Consider the following 18831-nt stretch of genomic DNA (forward strand, 5'->3'; position numbering starts at 1 on the left):
CCAGATCTCATATCCAGGAAACATGTAAATACTTCATAGAGACGCCTCAAAGCGTCGACGGCCCTGTGTTTTCTCTTGATAAACCACTTTCTGACAACAAATATGCTTTACAGTTTCAGAGATGGCCACTAGATGTCAAACATTCATTATAAATCCCACAAGGCTTATTAGCAGGACATTAAATATTTCTCTGCGGGGGTATTTTGTGCATTATGTTTTTGGTGGTTTTAAAACGTGGTCTTTGTCCTGAAGGTGTTGAATAAAAGCGGAAAGGTTCATGTTTGTTGGGCGTGTGGATACTGGACCACTGTGTCTTTAAGACAGCCATAGTTCTCCGCTATGTCGAGGCAGCCACATTCTTCCAATGCAAGACTCGGCCTGCATAAATTATGTTCATGACGTAGTGCAAAAGAGCAATTTTCGCTTAATTTTTGGGCACTTTTCTGCAGATAAGAGTTTTCCTCGGTTCATTAGGCTCACCAGGTCCACCTGTGCGACAGTTAAGGGGGCTACTGTTATTAAATATTGAGTAAACGACGTCCACGGCGCTGCCGAAGCTCCTTATCAATGCAAATGGCTCTTTTGTGTGCAGCCATAGCGCAGTGTGCAAGCTGTGAGATGAATTTTTAATTATGCATGTCTAAAACAAACTGTGGCAAAGCTCGTCGAAGGAGGAGAAATAAAGACATTTACGGAAATCTCACAGGTAAGTTATGAATATAATTACATTTGAAAACGGCGTTTCCCTTTGCATGCCGAACTGATGATAGGAAATGAGTTTTTGGTTAATATGCAATGGTCTTAATTAGCATAATTTATATATTTATGATAAAGAGAAAGGAAATACATAAAATGCCGTCCCAAGGCATGGCGTGTTGAAGCGGCGTGTCAGCCCGAGTGGGAGAGTTTGATGGGGGGCAGGTTGGGGGTGGGCAAGACGGCAACACCTGCTGAAGTTTTGACACATCAAGGATTTGGGTCGGTGGGGTGGGTCGCCACTTTGAACTGTACGTGGCATTTCGTGCGAGGGGGGGGGCAGATATGCACTAATGTCACCCGTGAAACGCCAGTTGGCCCGATATAAACCACATAAGGACGGTCCTCGCAGGCGGCTTTATATGAAACTGTTGTTCCGCAGTGCTTGCATAATGTCCTATTGTTTTAAGACAGTATCGCAGGGATGAAATGGTGGAAGGCTAAATGTGAGGCGCACACAGCCCCTCCCGTCCCCCTATAACGATACACCGCCGCTGGGTTACATGGACGGTGTGGCCAACAGCCGCCCGGGCCAGCTGTGAGGGGAGTTAGGACTCAAACGCACCTTGGAGACTGTAGACGATAATATCTGCCTAATTCTTCTTGAACAAGCCCCGTTAGTACCTAACGTTAGTACCTCACGTTAGTACCTCCCCCCGTTAGTACCTCACGCTAGTACCTCACGCTACTACCCCTGTGTGATTTGCATAATTCATACCCAGTCGAAATAGGTTAAATGAATTTGGAAAGTTCCTGAGATTTCTAAATGTTGAATGCTTCCCTCTTACTCTGAAGTCCTCGAGAAAACAAGAAAATAAAACAACATGAAACAGTCACTGTGAATGTCTCCACAGCTTGGTTCATATGTGGCCCTCAGAACTGATGGGTATTTGTCCTTCAGCTTTGTAAATGTTGTCAAATGTCTTGACCCAGGTGGTATCGCGAGCGGGTTCTGCTCTCTTCGGTCATGACGCCGAACTTGTGATCCTCTTGGGCAGCAACCTGAACGATGGACCCTGACGACCTTCCCGCAAACGAGGCGCCTCTCACAGTCAATGAGCAGGTAGCGCCTGGGACACCCAACGAGCGTCGCGCCGTACCCTCTCCGCGGCATTTCGACCGCGTGCGCCCAGCGTATCGCGGCTTAAATGCGGCCTCACGCTCCGACACAAACTCCCATTAGCTGTCTGTCGCTGCAAACAGCCGTTCAGCCCCTGACACGGAGGTGTGCTTCATGGACTCCATGCTTGCTCATATATGTGCATGTTCACGTCGTTGACGTCCTGTACAGTATGTCGTACAGCGAAGTACAAGCAATCTTGTGTTGGTTTGGGAGGGTGGGGGGTTGCAGCAAGCATTGCTTACGCTGGTTTGGAGCGGACACTCTTGGTGTGGGTTCGCTGTACTCATGTCTGTGTCTTTTGTGTCCGTGTTGTGGGTTCGTGGTGTCCTAATATGTGCCTGGCCTCTCTGTTCTCCTTAGCAATTCACTGTCTGACTGCAGAAGTGTTTTTTCAGCTGTTAGGTTTCTGCAGTTTGACATTCCCTGCTCAAGACAACCAGGTACGCATCCTCTCTCCTCCTGCAAAGCAGATCGGATGTTCGCTCACTCTGTCTGTGCTTCTCAGCTACTTCCTCATCCTGGGCTGTATTTTAACTCTGGGCGATGGCAAATGTGTTTCCATCTTACCGGCTACTTAGTTTGGCCATCTGTCACATAGTAAAGGCGTTTATTTCGCCTATAGGCGTCTGAATAATTCGTGCAGGTCCGTGCTGTAGCACGTTTACGCGCCCGCCTGTCCTGCAGGTTATTGTCATGTCCGGCCACGAGACCATTCGCGTGCTGGAGGTGGAAGTGGACGCCGCCTTGTCCTCCGCGGGGGCTGATGGGAAGGTGGGGGGCGGGGCAGGAGAGGCGGCAGGTCTGACCCTGGAGGCAGCGGGAAGTCCTGCTGGGGACAGTCCCGTAGCGTCCAGCATGGCCATCTCCGGTGAGAGAGAAAAACAGATCCATCACAATCGCAAAACTCTATTCTACTCTATTCTATTCTATTCTATTCTATTCTATTCTATTCTATGTTTTGTTGTCGACTATTCTGGTGTTCATCCCCACAGCTTCTGCGGAGGCTGCAACCTCCACTGTGCAGACCATGGCTGCCCCCATCAGCGTGTCTCTGCCCCAGACCCAGACGGCCATGCCCATCACTGTCCAGACGTGTCCACAGGTAAACGTCCTCCAGCTCAACCTCGACCGGCCAGTGCAGTTATCACAAACTGGTTAATAAATCCCTACAGTTCAGATCACTACACTTGTAGTATATTTTTAATTTTCTGTGCGCCTGTCCGCCTGGTTTATGTGCCGTGACTTACTACGATGTCTGTTTTTTTTTGCACTCTTAAGGTTCTGACCCAGGACGGTTTGGCCACCCTGATGACGGGCATGATGGCCCAGCAGGGCTCTCTGAATCAGCCCCTGCTCATCCCCATCAGCATGGCGGGTTCTGTGGGCGGCCAGGGCGGTCTGGCCGTGCTCACCTTCCCCACCGCCACCGTGGCCACTCTGCCGGGTCTGACCGCAGCAGGGCCGGCCGGAGGCCTCATCAAACTGCCATTCGCTGGCCTGCAGGGTATTGTGCTCATTACTGTACACCTCTCATGGGCTGTGTTTGACACGTGTATCAACACTGGGGCTTAAAACAAAACACAAACTGGTTACTCAAATTATTATTAAATATCTGGTGATGGTACACATTTAAAGAGTGGTGGGGACCAAAAAAAAGCCAGAAGAACATCTCTCCAACGTCTCCTGCAGACATTACGCTGTGCTACCAAAATAAGAGGATGATGTAGCAACGGAAGTCTAGAAGCAGCAGAGGGGGAAACATCTGCTCCTACACAAATCCAGAGTTCTCATGTGAACGCTGGAATCGGTGAAGAAGACCATGACGTCCACACAAACCGGTTTTAAAATAGCATCACACTCTCGTCCTCGGTGTGTGTGTGAAGACGGGTTAGAGGAGCTTTTGGTTTGCCTCAGCCCTGAAGATCTTCTCCTAGCGGCTGATCTCTAAAACTACGTTCCCAAATGTTCCTCCTGCCGATCCACGTAACCTTGAGGCTGATCCATGCTCCTCTGTGTCTCGTCCCCAACCCCACCCTCCTCCACAGCTGCCACGGTTCTGAACTCGGTCCAGCCCCAGTTGCAGGCACCTGCGCAGACGCTCTTGCAGACGCAGGCGGTGCCGGGCGGGACCTCGCAGGTGACTGCTGTGACTGCTGCTCCCACTGCTGTGCACAAGACCTCGGAGCCCAACGTCTCCGTCAGCTCACTGCAGACCGCCGGGCTCACCATCAACCCCGCCATCGTGAGTCCCAGTGTCTCCGTCACTTCACCTGTCAGGACTATACCACTTCGCTAAATAGTTTTTCCTTTTTGTTGATATCCTAATATACTCTCTTAGAATGGAGGTAGTTTGTGAGCTATTTGGAGCAGACTACCTGCTTTTATGCTGTGATATATTTTGTCTCGCATCACGTGAGAGTAGGCAGTGTGAGGGGTAGTAACCGCAGGGTCAAGGGTCCAGTTCCCAGGGAGCACAAACATGGTCATACTCATGAATATGTACGCTGCTCTGGATAGTAACATCTTCCAAATGTTGTAAATGCTAATGAGTTGCCTTTTTAAAATCTGTTTCGCGATTGGTTTATGCAAATTGATGTCTCTGACCGTCAGATCAGTGCAGCATCACTGGGTGCCCAACCACAGTTCATCAGCTCTCTGACTACAACTCCCATAATCACTAGCGCCATGTCCAGTGTGGCAGGACTCGCCAGCCAAATCATCACCAACGCACAAGGACAGGTATAAAGAAAATGGATGATTATAAAATATCAATAACACCTATTATGAAAACTTTTTTCAGTAAACCTAACTTGACGTTTTATAACTTGACCTAAGTCAGAAAAGACTGTCATTTTAAGCTAACAACCTCTGTCACTGAAGCCACAACTTGTTTCCCCATGAAGTGTATTAAATCTGTATACCCTGTTCCCACTACGTAACTGGCATCTTCAGATAGCATAAAAACAACAATAATAACAGTGATAACAAGCAAACACAGTGCAGTGATGGTATCTTCTTAGCCGGCGTGTGCTGCGTTCTGTCTTCAGGTGATTGGCACTTTGCCCCTGCTGGTGAACCCCGCGACCCTGACCGGAGCGGCCACGCCGGCCGCCGTGCCCACGCAGGGTCTGCAGGTGCAGGCCGTATCGCCACAGCTCCTGCTGAACGCCCAGGGCCAGATCATAGCTGCCATCGGGAACGGCCCCGCCACGCCCACCCTGCCCGCCGTGCCCGCCCCCGGCTCCGTGGCTCCGCCCAAGACCGCCGGCCCCCTCTCGCACACAAAGGCCGCCACGCAGGTGAGGCACGCCACGGCGAGAAACGCTAAAAGCAGGATCCATCTCTTCTGCGCTTGAGCGTCTTTGCATTCATGCGCTCATTCTGATTGGCTGCGCAGGGTCCCATGGTGACGGTTGCCCAGACTCCGGTGGTCATCGCTCCACAGCCCTGTGCGGGGAAGGCGTCGTCCGCGGTGTCCGCAGGGGTGCCCATCGCCTGTGCAGAAATGCCCACTGTGGGACAGCTCGTCAGCAGTACGCACACTCACCTGTGTCTGAACAGAACAATCGTTCCGAATGAAGCGACCTGAACATAATGGAAAGATTACCAAGATAATCATTAATGTTAATCTCTTGTCTGCAAATGCATCCATACTCGTTTATATGTGCTGCAGGGTGTTGATTTTTCTGGCTTGTTTCTGTGCTTTCAGTCAGACCACCGGTGTTGGTGGGGGGGGTGGCCCTAAAGGTTTTCTTCTCTTCTGTGTTCAGAACCTCAGTCTGGTGTGTCTGAGGAAGAGGGCATTAACCTGGAAGAGATTCGCGAGTTTGCGAAAAACTTTAAGATCAGAAGACTCTCCCTGGGACTGACCCAAACACAAGTGGGCCAGGCTCTCACGGCAACGGAAGGTCCTGCGTACAGCCAGTCTGCTATCTGCAGGTCAGTCTCTCTCTCTCTCTCTCTCTCTCTCTCTCTCTCTCTCTCTCTCTCTCTCTCTCTCTCTCTCTCTCTCTCTCTCTCTCTCTCTCTCTCTCTCTGCGCGCTATCTCCCTTTATCACTTCTAAACATGGTCAGCATCTATGCTTTTATCCTTCGCTGTGTCCTCTGGCAGGTTCGAGAAGCTCGACATCACGCCCAAGAGTGCCCAGAAGCTAAAGCCCGTGCTGGAGCGATGGTTGGCCGAAGCGGAGCTCTGGAACCAGAAGGGCCAGCAGAACCTGATGGAGTTCGTGGGTGGGGAGCCGTCCAAGAAGCGCAAGCGTCGCACCAGCTTCACGCCGCAGGCCATCGAGTCCCTCAACACCTACTTCGAGAAGAACGCCCTCCCGACAGGCCAGGAGATCACGGAGATCGCCAAGGAGCTGAATTACGACAGGGAGGTGGTGCGGGTCTGGTTCTGCAACCGCAGACAGACGCTGAAGAACACCAGCAAGATCAACGTATTCCAGGTCCAGTAAGGGCGATCGGGAGGTGGTGTGTGCAGTGGAGTGGGATGCAGGTGGGGACAGAAACACCAGATGGTGGGGACAGATGGTGGTTTTGTACTCTAAACCCGTCCAAGGCTGGTGTTTTACGAGCCGGGTCTACGGTGGTGTTCGCGTCCGACGGCCTTGGGCTGCGATCGAAGCCGATGGGATTTCATAAATGGTCTGTGGTCGGGGTGTAAGCCCCTCAGTTTTGTGTAATCATTTTTCTTACTCTGCATGTGGTACTGTCATCTTGAACATCGACAACCATCGAGGAACCGTTCACCTGCTCACATTCTGACTGTAAACTCCATTTATTGTTGAGCTGTATTTGGGAGCCCTTTCAAATACTCGTTATAATTGATGACTACAATGCAGTGAAATGTACAAGCCCTCTATTTCTAGTAAAATTATGGATTTTATCTACGAACAATAGAATGGTGGCAAAACCCTTTTATTTTAGCAGTGGTCAAACATTTTTGATAACGGTCCTCGCTTTCTTCTAGGACTTGCAGTCTAGAACTAAGACTAAATCGGAGTGGATTGGTACACCCTGGAGTTTGAGCTACATGTCCAGATTTTTAACATTTATGGTGATGTAACGTTAATCCATTGTACATGTTTAACAGATTTGGTAGCTCTCACAGTCCTCTTGTGTGGTTGGTCTCCTGTAGGAATGTCTGCCTGTCTTTTTACAGTATGTGTGAGCAATATGTAATGGACAATCATAGTATTTGGATATGAGAGTACACTTTTGATTTAGGTGGCAAAATTCACTGCATTCTAATTCGGCCTTCCTGTCTTTTACGAAGTTAGATAGTTGTACACCTAAGCACATTTAAATGTCTATTGTTTTAAATAGAGAATTTACTAAGATTTAAAAATATTTAAGATTGCAGTGGCTAACATGAAATTACATTTATATGGATTACTGTTCATTTAAAATATGTTTGCCAGAATATTAGCTTTGATAAGCAAGTCTCTATTAAAGGAAAAGCTCTTTATATAACAAAGGTCTGTCTCAGAAGGCACGCTGAATAAAAATGTAAATATGATGAGTATTGTGACTCTTCCTCACATGTTGGTCATGTGAAAGGATGACTTACTAAATGATAGCTGGGCTTTCGGGTTTTTATTACCATAGTAACTCCAGTCAGTTTGAGTTTTACATTTAACACTTGTTTTACCTCTCTCTCTCTCTCTCTCTCTCTCTTGCTCGCTCGCTCGCTCTCTCCTCATATGTTTGTTCATGCCAATCCTTGCCCAAATGTCCATGAATAATATGGAGAAATGTTTCTTTATAAATGTTCCTTTTAAAAGGGCCGTGTTTTCTAAAGCCTCAACACGTTTCTGTGTGCAGGACAGAATTGGTCAGCTACCCACACAGTCTCGTTTGTGGCAATGCATCAACTTGTAGAGTTAAGAAGACAACAGATTGTTACCGTAGGATGAAAATCAAAATATTGACTGAAGTGTGTGCTAATGTGTTCTTGTTTCATATGTAGGTGTTTTGACATGAAGCTATACCATTAGGAATTCCTAATGCTCATATATTGGATCGTTTTCTGAGCAAAAAAAAAAAAAAAAAGTTTTTTTGTAATGTTTTGAGAAGGGAACTGTAGCCTAGTTTTCTGTTCTCCGTAAACATGAACTGAAGATCCAAAAACAAAACCCCCATTATGTGACAGTAATGCACTTGATCCAGCTATGATTTTATTTAACTTCATTTATACTGAAAGTTTTAACAAAGGTACTCTGCAAACTTTTGTCATTATTAATGTTTGTCATTAACTTGTTATTTGAGTAACACCTAAATGGACATGAGAAATTCAAATAAACTGTATGGAAATGGTTTAATCTCGTGTGTATAACATCTAATACTTGACATTCTGTCTCAATAAAGTGTCATTTAACTCGAATACAGTTATTGTGTCCCAGTGGTGATATTTGTTTCCTGTTCCACAGAATGCTTTAATAAGATGCTTCAAATCGCTTTAAAGCCATAATGGGGTGAATGTGTGATCATCGCTCTGGTCCATCTTAAAGAGATGCTTTTTTCATTCTTCTTCAGAACACACAGTACTGCAAAGGCAACATGGCGTGATTAACAAAGCCACCAAATTACACGTGATCTGTACAACGGGGTGTTACACACAACCCGATTAGCCATAACATGAAAAGTACCTCCATTAATATGGCACAGGTCCCCCTTGTGTCTCCAAACCAGCTCAGTTCCAACATCAGCACTACAGGACCTCACTCCCTTTGTCTGCTGATGTGTCCTGCAGGTGTAACCCCCTTTCTCCAGCGCACTCCACAGATGCTGGACCGAGATCTTTCATCAAACAAGACCCTGGTAGCCCCCCTGCGGTTCCGCCGTTCACCGCCACGCCGCTAGGGGGCAGACGCGCGCCTCCGTCCCCGACACACACGAGCAAGACGGCTGCGGATATTACGGCAGTCTGGTGAACGCCGATAAACAAACATGTTGGTGTAAACATATTCACACGCACCGTGTCTTTCACGAGTCCGTCTCACGCGGTTCGGGGCGGCGGGTCGCGGTTCGTCGTCGCTGCCCGGTTTGAAGGCCTCGTACGGCCGGATAAAGAGTTTGGATCTCGACTCCGAGCAGCGGGGGAAGTTGTTGTTGTTGTTCGGGCAGGACGCGCTGGTCATGGCGTGAGGGGTGAGTGGTGCCGCCCTGGACCGGGCCGGGGGGCGGGCGAACCGGGCCGTGTGTCCCCGCTACACCACATAAGGGGAGATTAACACGGCTGTAGGAACTTGTACCGAGTTCTGCCGCCGACTGCTTTCGTTAACATGGCGGGGGGAGTTGGAGAAGTTCGGGTGTGGGGGCTGGTACCACCGGTGAGACCCGACAACGTGGTTCTGGTACCACCGGTGAGACCCGACAACGTGGTTCTGGTACCACCGGTGAGACCCAACAATGTGGTTCTGGTACCACGAAACCAAACAACGTGGTGCTGGTACCACCGGTCAGACCCGACAACGTGGTTCTGGTACCACCGGTGAGACCCAACAACGTGGTTCTGGTACCACGAAACCAAACAACGTGGTGCTGGTATCACCGGTCAGACCCGACAACATGGTGCTGGTGTCACTGGTGAGACCCGACAACGTGGTTCTGGTATCACCGGTCAGACCCGACAACATGGTGCTGGTGTCACTGGTGAGACCCGACAACGTGGTTCTGGTATCACCGGTCAGACCCGACAACATGGTGCTGGTGTCACTGGTGAAACCCGACAACGTGGGGCCACCAGCACAGCTTGAACTGATGTTTAACTTGTAAACACCCGGCAGTGTCCGGCCGAGGACGGGTACAGGGATGTTTGGACCTCGACGGTGCTGGATTTATTCAGCCCACTAGAAACTTGTCTTGCAGCTGTCAATGTGTGTATGAGACTGAAAGAAATCGCTGTCAAATCCCAAATCTTAACCCTCTTTGACAGGTGTGTCTGAAGACCTGAGAAGAACAGTCAGCTCTGGTGGATCTTCGTCACTAGGTGAATTGAGCTCGGAACCGACCCAACACGATGGCCTGGGCCTTGAAGTTACCGCTGGCCGACGAGGTGATCGAGTCCGGTCTGGTCCAGGACTTCGACGCAAGTCTGTCTGGCATTGGGCAGGAGCTTGGAGCGGGCGCCTACAGTATGAGGTGTGTGTGTGTGTGTGTGTGTGTGTGTGCGCACGCGATAATAATATTATAAAAATCGGTGGTTTAATTATATCATAATATAACATCTACATTATCTATTATCAGCTAATCGTTCTTTGAAATCGAAGGTGATGAGCACTGTAGTAATTCAAGAAACTCAGTTTGCTGTTTGTAGTCTGATTCATCACTAGCAGAACTTTGGTACAAATCTAGTGACTATTAGTGAAGCTGATTATGGTGTTTTAATAACCATTATGGGATGTCTTGAATGATGATCTTTGTTCTGTAGTTTAATCACCACTTCTGCTGGTTCCAGCTCTCTACTGTATATAAAACTGATCATATTTATTAATGGCTGTTGTGGAGACTGGTCACCTAAATTGAGGTTCACAGCAGATACAAAAGTAATTTGTGTCTGTGGGTTCTTCCACCTCTGTCTCTACAGTGATGTGCTCGCTCTCCCGATCTTCAAGCAAGAAGAATCCAACCTGCCCCCAGACAGTGAAAATAAGATCCTTCCCTTCCAGTATGTTCTGTGTGCTTCTACATCACCTGCCGTGAAGCTGCACGACGAGACTCTCACCTACCTCAACCAAGGTCCGGAACCTTCTACACCGCCACAGGACATGTTCATTTTCTACACATAAAGCTTTAGTTTAAAAGCCCTAACAAAACATGTCCAATATATGTAGTCAATATTAAGGAGAGTTTTTAATACTCCCCACCCCTTAAAGAGCTGTCATCTATACTGACATTGTCTTTTCTTGTTATTGGCTGTATGGCTTTTATAAAACTGCAATCTTATTACGTTCTTAAATCTGCTTCTAGGGCAGTCCTATGAAATTCGCATGCTGGACAATCGGAAAATGGGTGAACTGCCAGAGATCACGGGCAAAATGGTGAAGGTGAGGGCATTTCTCAACGCCGTATCACTCATAAATGCCCCTGCGGCGCTGGTGATCCGGTGCTGACCCGTGCTGACCCACACCTCCGAGTTTACCCACCCTCCCGTGTTGGTGTTCACAGAGCATCATCCGCGTGGTGTTCCACGACCGCCGGCTGCAGTACACGGAGCACCAGCAGTTGGAGGGCTGGCGCTGGAACCGGCCCGGCGACAGGATCCTGGACCTGGGTGAGAACCCGACTCCCTTCCCCCGCTGGGTGGACCAGAGTCACAGCAGCAACATAACGGCAAACAATTAAAACAAGTTGAAAAACACTTGCAGAAATCAAGCTAGCAATTTAGTTTTGATATCAGTTGTGTCAATTTTGGCATCATGATTATATATAATTTGCTATACATAATTATAGCAATTTACACTCTTAAATGTTTATAATGCAAAATTTGAGTGCCTGTTTAAACATGTGATTAATAAAACATGACATTAAATAAATAAAACACTGATTGTCCATTTCGGCGTGAATTCTCCGCAGACATCCCCATGTCTGTCGGAATTGTGGACCCAAGGGCGAATCCGACCCAGCTGAACACGGTGGAGTTCCTGTGGGACCCCTCCAAACGCACCTCAGTCTTCATCCAGGTATCCCATCCCTCTCTGGGGTCCGGCGGGATTTGTGCGGGTTCAGAAACGCTCGGGACCCCCACGGCGCCTGCCCCGCGTGCGGAGCCCCGGCCCGGCTCGCGGGTTCCCTCGGTTCTCATGCTGCTCTCTCGGCCCGCAGGTCCACTGCATCAGCACGGAGTTCACCATGCGCAAGCACGGCGGCGAGAAGGGCGTGCCGTTCCGCGTCCAGATCGACACGTTCAAGGAGAACGAGGCGGCGGAATACACGGAGCACCTGCACTCCGCCAGCTGCCAGATCAAGGTCTTCAAGGTGAGTCCACGGCGCTGGAGGTTCAAGCCCGGCTCTGGTGGGCCGGGGGTGGAACGGCCTCGTCTTCGGTCGGGTTCGGTCGGCTGACTAGACCGTGTGGACTGCCCTCTAGCCCAAAGGTGCCGACAGGAAGCAGAAAACGGACAGGGAGAAGATGGAGAAGAGAGCGCCGCAGGAGAAGGAGAAGTATCAGCCGTCGTACGAGACCACCATCCTCACTGAGGTGCGTGGGCAGGGGAGGGTTCTCCGAGCTCGGCGGTGTCGTCTCCTGGGAGATGCCCCGCCCTCGTCTCTGTGGTATCGTATCGTCTCCTGGGAGATGCCCCGCCCTCTTATTAGCTGATGCCAGTGAAAACATTCCACCCTTTTGGTGTCTTGTGTCTGTGTAGTGTTCACCTTGGCCTGAAGCTTCGTATGTCAGCACCTCCCCATCTCCGGGCTTTGCCAGTACCCACAACAGCTTCCCTGTTGCGGAAGGGTAAGAAACCTCCCACAGTCCACCTCCCACAGTGGTGCATGGCACTGCCCAGGAGACCGGCGGTCAGCACCGTGGGAGATCTTATTTGAGGATTCAAATTCAACAGTCAACCTTTTTGCCTTTCTGCCTCATCATGCGTTTCCTCACTGTTTCTTTCCTTGTCATTAGAAACATCACGTCTAATTTGATTCCATTGGTTTTTAGCAATGGATCACCAAACCACCAGCCAGAGCCAGTGGTACAGGTAGCGGACGTAAGTCTCCTCTCCTCTCTTGTCCAATCTTCCCCCCCTCTCTCTCTCTCTCTCTCTCTCTCTCTCTCTCTCTCTCTCTCTCTCTCTCTCTCTCTCTCTCTAGTGTTAAACTGATCTTCTCTGTCTTATTGACATGATGCTCGTCATGTGTCTATATGTTGTTCCATCATCCTTTGGCATGTCTCTGTAAACAACATCGTGCTTATACACACACACTCGCGCTCTTGCTAGAGTTTGATAAAAAAAAAAAAAAAATTTTTTATTACGATGCTGTAATCACAAATTCCTGGTCTGGGTGGTGAACTGCGGGTTATGTAACAGCAGCAGTGTAGGCCTGCTGAGGACGGATGGTCCCGTCTCCGTCCTGTTTGTGGGAGCTGGTGAAGCGTTCTCTCCCGCTGCCGTGAAGCGCGACCCCCACAGCTCCGACGCTGCGTCTAGCAGCCACGGCTATTAAAGTATATTTTGGTGTGCAAACCTGCCCTAATGTACAGCGGTTGTTTATAGTCATTAGTAACCAGATGGACGGGGCACATCTTTCTTTTTGCGCTGGACACTGATCAGCTCAACTGGAGTGATATTTCTTGATTTCATTATGATAATAGCTTTGCCATTCTGCAGTAACACGTTCTCCTCTTAATCGAGACTCCAGAAAGAACATCTGTGCCCGTTTGTAATCATGATCTAAACCACCGAACTCACTCGCTGTTTAGTACCGCGTTTGACGTGTCGTAAAAGATGGCGAATGGAAACGGACATGGAGGTTTTCCGCCCGACAGTCGCTCCTTGTGTACGGTGAAGGGCGTTGGTTTGGTGAACGGACTGCTAAGAGTCAGTCAGGAAGGCATTTGAGTCCTGTTAGAGGGACTTTTATTTTGTAGTAAATGTTTGCCCCATGCTGAGCATTTGAGCTGTGTGGTTTTTTTTTCCTGTCTGAAAATGGAGGGGAGGTTTATTTGGTGGTAAAATAAGAGTCCTAATGACTTATGATCCTCACACTAAGGCCTCTCTCCTTTCTCTCTACCCTGAACAAACAGAATCTGTTGCCCACGGCAACACCACAGGATGCACAGCAGTGGCTCCATAGAAACCGTTTTTCTCCGTTCTGCCGCGTCTTCACGAACTTCTCGGGTAATGGGACAGCGCCTAGCAACCACGTGGCACCATACGTAAACCTTACGAAGTCATGCTAATTAGACGTTACATGCCAGTAGATATGAACTCCTGCCTCCAGTATTATCACAGGCAAGGGGTTCAGCTCGGGTCAAACTTTTTGTAATGGTGTTAGATCTTTGGGGGGGGGGGGGTCTTGGCGTGTGAGTGTGTGGGTTTGAATGGTCTCTTCCTGGGATTGTCATCAGGGGCAGACCTGCTGAAACTGACCAGGGAGGATGTCATTCAGATTTGTGGTCCAGCTGATGGCATAAGACTCTTCAACGCACTGAAAGGAAGGTGAGTGTCATCTTCAGCGCGCCTGTATGTTTCCAAGCATGTGTGCGTGAAAGAGAGGATTTGTATGTCGGATGTACACTGTATTGCCAAAAGTATTCGCTCACCCCTCCAAATGATTGGAATCAGGTGTTACAATCACTTCCATGGCCACAGGTGTATAAAATGAATCACGTAGGCATGCAGACTGTTTTTACAAACATTTGTGAAACAATGGGTTGCTCTTAGGAGCTCAGTGAATTCCTGCGTGGAACTGTGATAGGATGCCCCCTGTGGAACAAATCCAGACGTGAAATTTCCTCACTCCTAAATATCCCACAGTCAACTGTCCGCTGCATGATAAGAAAATAGAAGTGTTTGGGAATGACAGCAAAGTGTTAGGCCACGTAAACTGACGGATCAGGGTCAGCGGATGCTGAAGCAGATAGTGTGAAGAGGTCGCCAACTTTCTGTAGAGTCAATCACTACAGACACCCAAACTTCATGTGGCCTTCAGATTAGCTCAAGAACAGTGCACAGAGAGCTTCATGGAATGGGTTTCCATGATCGAGCAGCTGCATCCAAGCCATACATCACCAAGTGCGATACAAAGCGTCAGATGCAGTGGTGTAAAGCACACCGCCACTGGACTCTAGAGCAGTGGAGGTGTGTTCTCTGGAGTGATGAATCGCACTTCTCCATCTGGCAATCTGATGAACGAGTCTGGGTTTGGCGGTCGCTGGGAGAATGGTACTTGTCTGACTGCATTGTGCCAAGTGTAAAGTTTGGTGGAGGGGATTATGGTGAGGAGTTGTTTTTCAGGAGCTGGGCTTGGCCCCTTAGTTCCCTCCCAGTCCCTTCAGCATACCAAGACATTTTGGACAATTCCATGCTCCCAACTTTGTGGGAACAGTTTGGAGCTGGCCCCTTCCTCTTCCAACATGACTGTGCAGCAGGGCACAAAGCAAGGTCCATAAAGACATGGATGGCAGAGGCTGGTATGGATGAACTTGACTGGCCTGCACAGAGTCCTGACCTCAACCCAATAGAACACCTTTGGTATGAATTAGAGCAGAGACTGAGAGCCAGGCCTTCTCGTCCAACATCACTGTGACCTCAAATACTGGTCAAATACACTGGAAGAATAGTCAAATAAACACACTCCTAATCCTTGTAGACAGCCTTCCCAGAAAAGTTGAAGCTGTTCTAGCTGCAAAGGGTTTACCAATGTCCTATTGAACCCTATGGATTATGAATGGGATGTCACTTTAGCTCATATGTGAGTCAAGGAAGGTGAATACTTTTGGCAATACAGTGTACGTCACATGGCCTCTTGCACTGTGATCACTCCAGCCATTCTGATGAGTGATTTGGCCGACCGTTAAAGTGTTTTTTGTGTTTGTTTTTTTTTTGTTTTCTTCGCTCAGGGTGGTTCGTCCGAGACTCACCATCTACGTGTGCCAGGAGTCCCCGCATGGGCGTGAACAGCAGCAGAAACACGAGAACGGCGAGGGCGCGAGCAACACCTTTTTCGGTGCGCGTTTGGACGCGGAAGCCGAGGAGGGTTAATCCGGCCTGGTCCACCCTCCTCCGCCAGACCCCTCGCGACAGCGTAGGAGAGATCGTCACCACCTCTCTGTGTCTCTCCTCCATCTCTGCAGTGTACCACGCCATCTACCTGGAAGAGCTTACAGCCGTGGAGCTGACGGAGAAGATCGCCCAGCTCTTCAATATTTCTCCACGCCAGATCAACCAGATCTTCAAGCAGGGACCCACCGGAATCCACGTGCTGGTCAGCGATGAGGTGACTGGGTTTCCTCTGATTCAGAGTCTCCAAAAGACCCGAGACCTTCCACTGTGTGCAGAACCTTCATGAATTACGATCTTGCGAGGCCGTTGGCTTTTCTTCCCTTTGTGCTGTGAATTATTGTGTAACATTGAGCACAGTGACACAAAGAAACTTGCGTTCACTTTTATTTGATACGACTCCCTGGTTTATTTTTTTTTCCCTCTCCCACAGATGATTCAGAACTTTCAGGACGAGGTGTGTTTTGTCTTGGACACAATGAAAGGTAAAGCCGTCTGGTTCCTGCGGAGTTCGCTCTGAGTTCGCTCCGAGTTCGTGCCTCGCCATTTAAACGTGTCCGCGCCGGCCTGCATTGTAAATCTTCTTCTCCTGTTTTGCCAGCGGAAACGAATGACGGTTACCACATCATCCTGAAGTGAGAACACAAGATGGGGGAAGAGATTTGGCCCCCGTTCTCCACCCCGATTGGTCCCCGTCAGTACGCCCCGCCCACACTCCCCACCGGCAACTCTTCCTGGGACGCGCTCACGACTGCTTTGCTTAGAACGAGTACGAAGGTTGCCGTAGGAGACGGGGGGGGCGTGTCTGGCCCTTTTCTTAAACCTACTCAGAGTATCTCTGCCCGTGCTCACCCTCCCCGGCCCGTACAAGTTCTTGCTTTGTCATTTATAATGTCTTATTCAGAGTGTGTTTACTTTGATGTCCACGCATTACTCGAGACCTCTGGTGTGCCAAAGCCTGTTGCCAAAACAAAGAAAGGAAGAAAAAAAAAGAGACTGAATGGCCTGATGTGTAGTGTTTAGTTTTGCTGCCTGATCTGATGCATACAAGCGTGTGGGTTACAGAACTGCGTAAGTATTAACTCCAGCATCCTCGCAGGCTGTGATAGCCCCAGCGTACGAGAGAGAGTCTGAAGACGGATAAGGACCCACATGTAGCTATTGCAAGTGTCGCCTCTAGGGCTGTTGTTTGAAGGTCGCAGCAGGCTTGTGTCTTTGGGGCATTTTTAGGAAGCATTCTTGACTACTTTTTCTCAGCCAATATTGAAACGTATAGTTTTCCTTCCATCAAGGTTTCCATGATTAGGAGGGCGCTAGTTTAATTTTGGGGTGATGAGCCCTTCTACAGATCAGTCAGGGGTCTTAAGTGCTTTCATTGTTCTTGATCAGATTTACTTTTATGAACTTGGAAAATGTAATGGTGTCATTTTAGACCTTTTCTCAGCAGGTTTTCGCTCCGTTATCACTCTGAATGCGTTTTGTAGTATGCCTATACCAGCTTGCCTGTTTGAAAGGAGAGCGTTACCACTCCGTGTAAACCGAGGTACCGTTGTGTAGCCGATTCCGTACCTCGGGCGTTCTACGTGCTAAAAACAAAAGTCTTGCTTTCGCTCGAGTCAAGTGTTTCTCCGTTTCTGAGGACGAGGAAGCACGATTTGGGTCGGAGAATATGCGGAATCCTTCATGACGACAAACACACACGACGGTTTGGCGTTTGCTCCTCTCAGACGGTACGTCTAGCAGCGGCTAGCCGATGTCTCTTTCGACATCTCATTCGCTCTTAATCCCTTGTTTAGCTTTTTTTTTCTCCCATATACTCATTGTCGCAAAAAGTGCTGTCTTTAGAATAGTTTTAATAAGTCACAATTTTAGCTTTTTTTTTGGGGGGGGGGGGGGGGGGGGGACAATGTTTTCTTTTGTTTATTGTTTGCAGACAAGAAAATGATCACGTTTCATGTAAATCTGTAACCCGACAGATTTGTGTTGGTCGTTTGCAATGTTGTTATGCTTTTTGTTTGTCTTATGACCACTGTGTTGCATCTCCAGATGGGCTGTTAAAGATTTGTTGAAACTGCTTGTGAGGGTGGAGATGGTTGGCTAGATGTGCTAGATGTAAGGGCAAAGATTGAGAAGTTGACCACCCTCCTGAAAGGAGGGGTAAGTGAGGCCCCACCCCCTTCTCCTTTTCTTGTTACTGCAACAATTAAAATGACTTATCAAAGAAACGTTGCTGCTTTCCCTGTGGTATTTGGTAGAATCACACTTCAAGCATGTTTTGATGTCAGGAATGGAAATGGAAATATAAAATAGCCTATTAAATATAAGTGGCAGATTTGGGCTCAGTGGTAATGCAGAAGAATTATAGCAGCATGAGACCCAACAACACAGGAACGAAAAAGTCTTTGTGGCAGTCAAATATACATCAGATCTTTAAACGAGTAGTACTGAACCTGGTTAGTCAGTACTGAACCTGGTTAGTCAGTACTGACACTGGTGTCTGTCTTGGCCACTTTCATTTTTAGTTTTTACTGCCACTATTAAAGCTCAGTTAATGTTTAACAATGTATCCAATTGCATGGCTCCTCGGTGTCTTGGCTGTTGATAGAACATCTATGACTCGATTTCTTCAAGTCAAACCTCAGGTTGGCTTTCAGTCTGGCCTCTGAGATGGTAACTGCAAACCAACATCTCCATGTTGCTGATTGAGTATCCGAGGCAGCGCTCAAGCTTGCTAACTCCTCAGGTCTGTTGTAGTTCCTTATATAGTTTTTTCTCCTTCTCACGTTATTCAAGATCCCTTGACTGTATGATCGATGTCTGTCTGCCTGGGTAAGCTTCTTCAGGGGCGTCAGGACAGCTCCAGACCTGGATCACGGCCACTTTCTGCTACTCTTTAGTCCTCCAGCTCTTTTCCTGAACCGGTAAGAATGCAGGTGGACGGTGTTACCCTCACTGCTGCAGAGCGACCATGATGGATACCCTCACACCCTACCATGGTGTTTCTCCAGAATCCCATCTCACGCTTTGATCTGTTGAACTCCACTGGAGATCACTGGAGTTATAACAGAGATCGATTTTGGAGTAACTGGGATACTCATCCATTGAAAAGGTAAAAATAGCTAGTAAAGGTGTATCCTGCTGGACTCTAGCCTCCCATGGAGCTTTGAGTGTTCCGCTGAACTGGGAGAAGATGTTGCTTCTGCAAGATGCGAGTCTTATTAACT

General features: G+C 48.6%; 2 protein-coding genes across 7 annotated transcripts; both read left to right on the plus strand.

Moving 5' to 3' along the window:
• The first annotated feature begins 293 nt into the window (after nt 1–293).
• Nucleotides 294–7957, plus strand: pou6f1 (POU class 6 homeobox 1). 5 transcript variants are annotated; one of them, XM_076983612.1, is made up of 12 exons: nt 294–706; nt 1690–1819; nt 2275–2319; nt 2564–2747; nt 2872–2981; nt 3158–3383; nt 3925–4121; nt 4490–4618; nt 4927–5178; nt 5277–5412; nt 5650–5818; nt 5992–7957. In XM_076983612.1, exons 2-12 carry the CDS (start codon nt 1766–1768, stop codon nt 6335–6337), a joined length of 1848 nt encoding a protein of 615 aa, XP_076839727.1. In that variant the 5' UTR covers nt 294–706; nt 1690–1765; the 3' UTR covers nt 6338–7957. The 5 variants fall into 5 exon arrangements, with proteins under 5 accessions (XP_076839727.1, XP_076839728.1, XP_076839726.1 ...); XM_076983613.1 differs by lacking the exon at nt 2275–2319 and having other exon boundaries at nt 298–706; XM_076983611.1 differs by having other exon boundaries at nt 688–706; nt 1690–2319.
• An 818-nt stretch (nt 7958–8775) lies between these two features.
• tfcp2 (transcription factor CP2) lies at nt 8776–17836 on the plus strand. 2 transcript variants are annotated; one of them, XM_076983617.1, is made up of 16 exons: nt 8776–9032; nt 9820–10025; nt 10471–10622; nt 10854–10930; nt 11052–11157; nt 11460–11566; nt 11709–11861; nt 11974–12084; nt 12251–12339; nt 12508–12592; nt 13630–13723; nt 13954–14044; nt 15448–15554; nt 15682–15824; nt 16041–16092; nt 16209–17836. In XM_076983617.1, exons 2-16 carry the CDS (start codon nt 9904–9906, stop codon nt 16244–16246), a joined length of 1527 nt encoding a protein of 508 aa, XP_076839732.1. In that variant the 5' UTR covers nt 8776–9032; nt 9820–9903; the 3' UTR covers nt 16247–17836. The 2 variants fall into 2 exon arrangements, with proteins under 2 accessions (XP_076839732.1, XP_076839733.1); XM_076983618.1 differs by having other exon boundaries at nt 12544–12592.
• The last annotated feature ends 995 nt before the right edge of the window (nt 17837–18831 follow it).

Source organism: Brachyhypopomus gauderio, chromosome 21 (genome assembly GCF_052324685.1).
Source record: "Brachyhypopomus gauderio isolate BG-103 chromosome 21, BGAUD_0.2, whole genome shotgun sequence".
Lineage (NCBI taxonomy): Eukaryota > Metazoa > Chordata > Actinopteri > Gymnotiformes > Hypopomidae > Brachyhypopomus > Brachyhypopomus gauderio.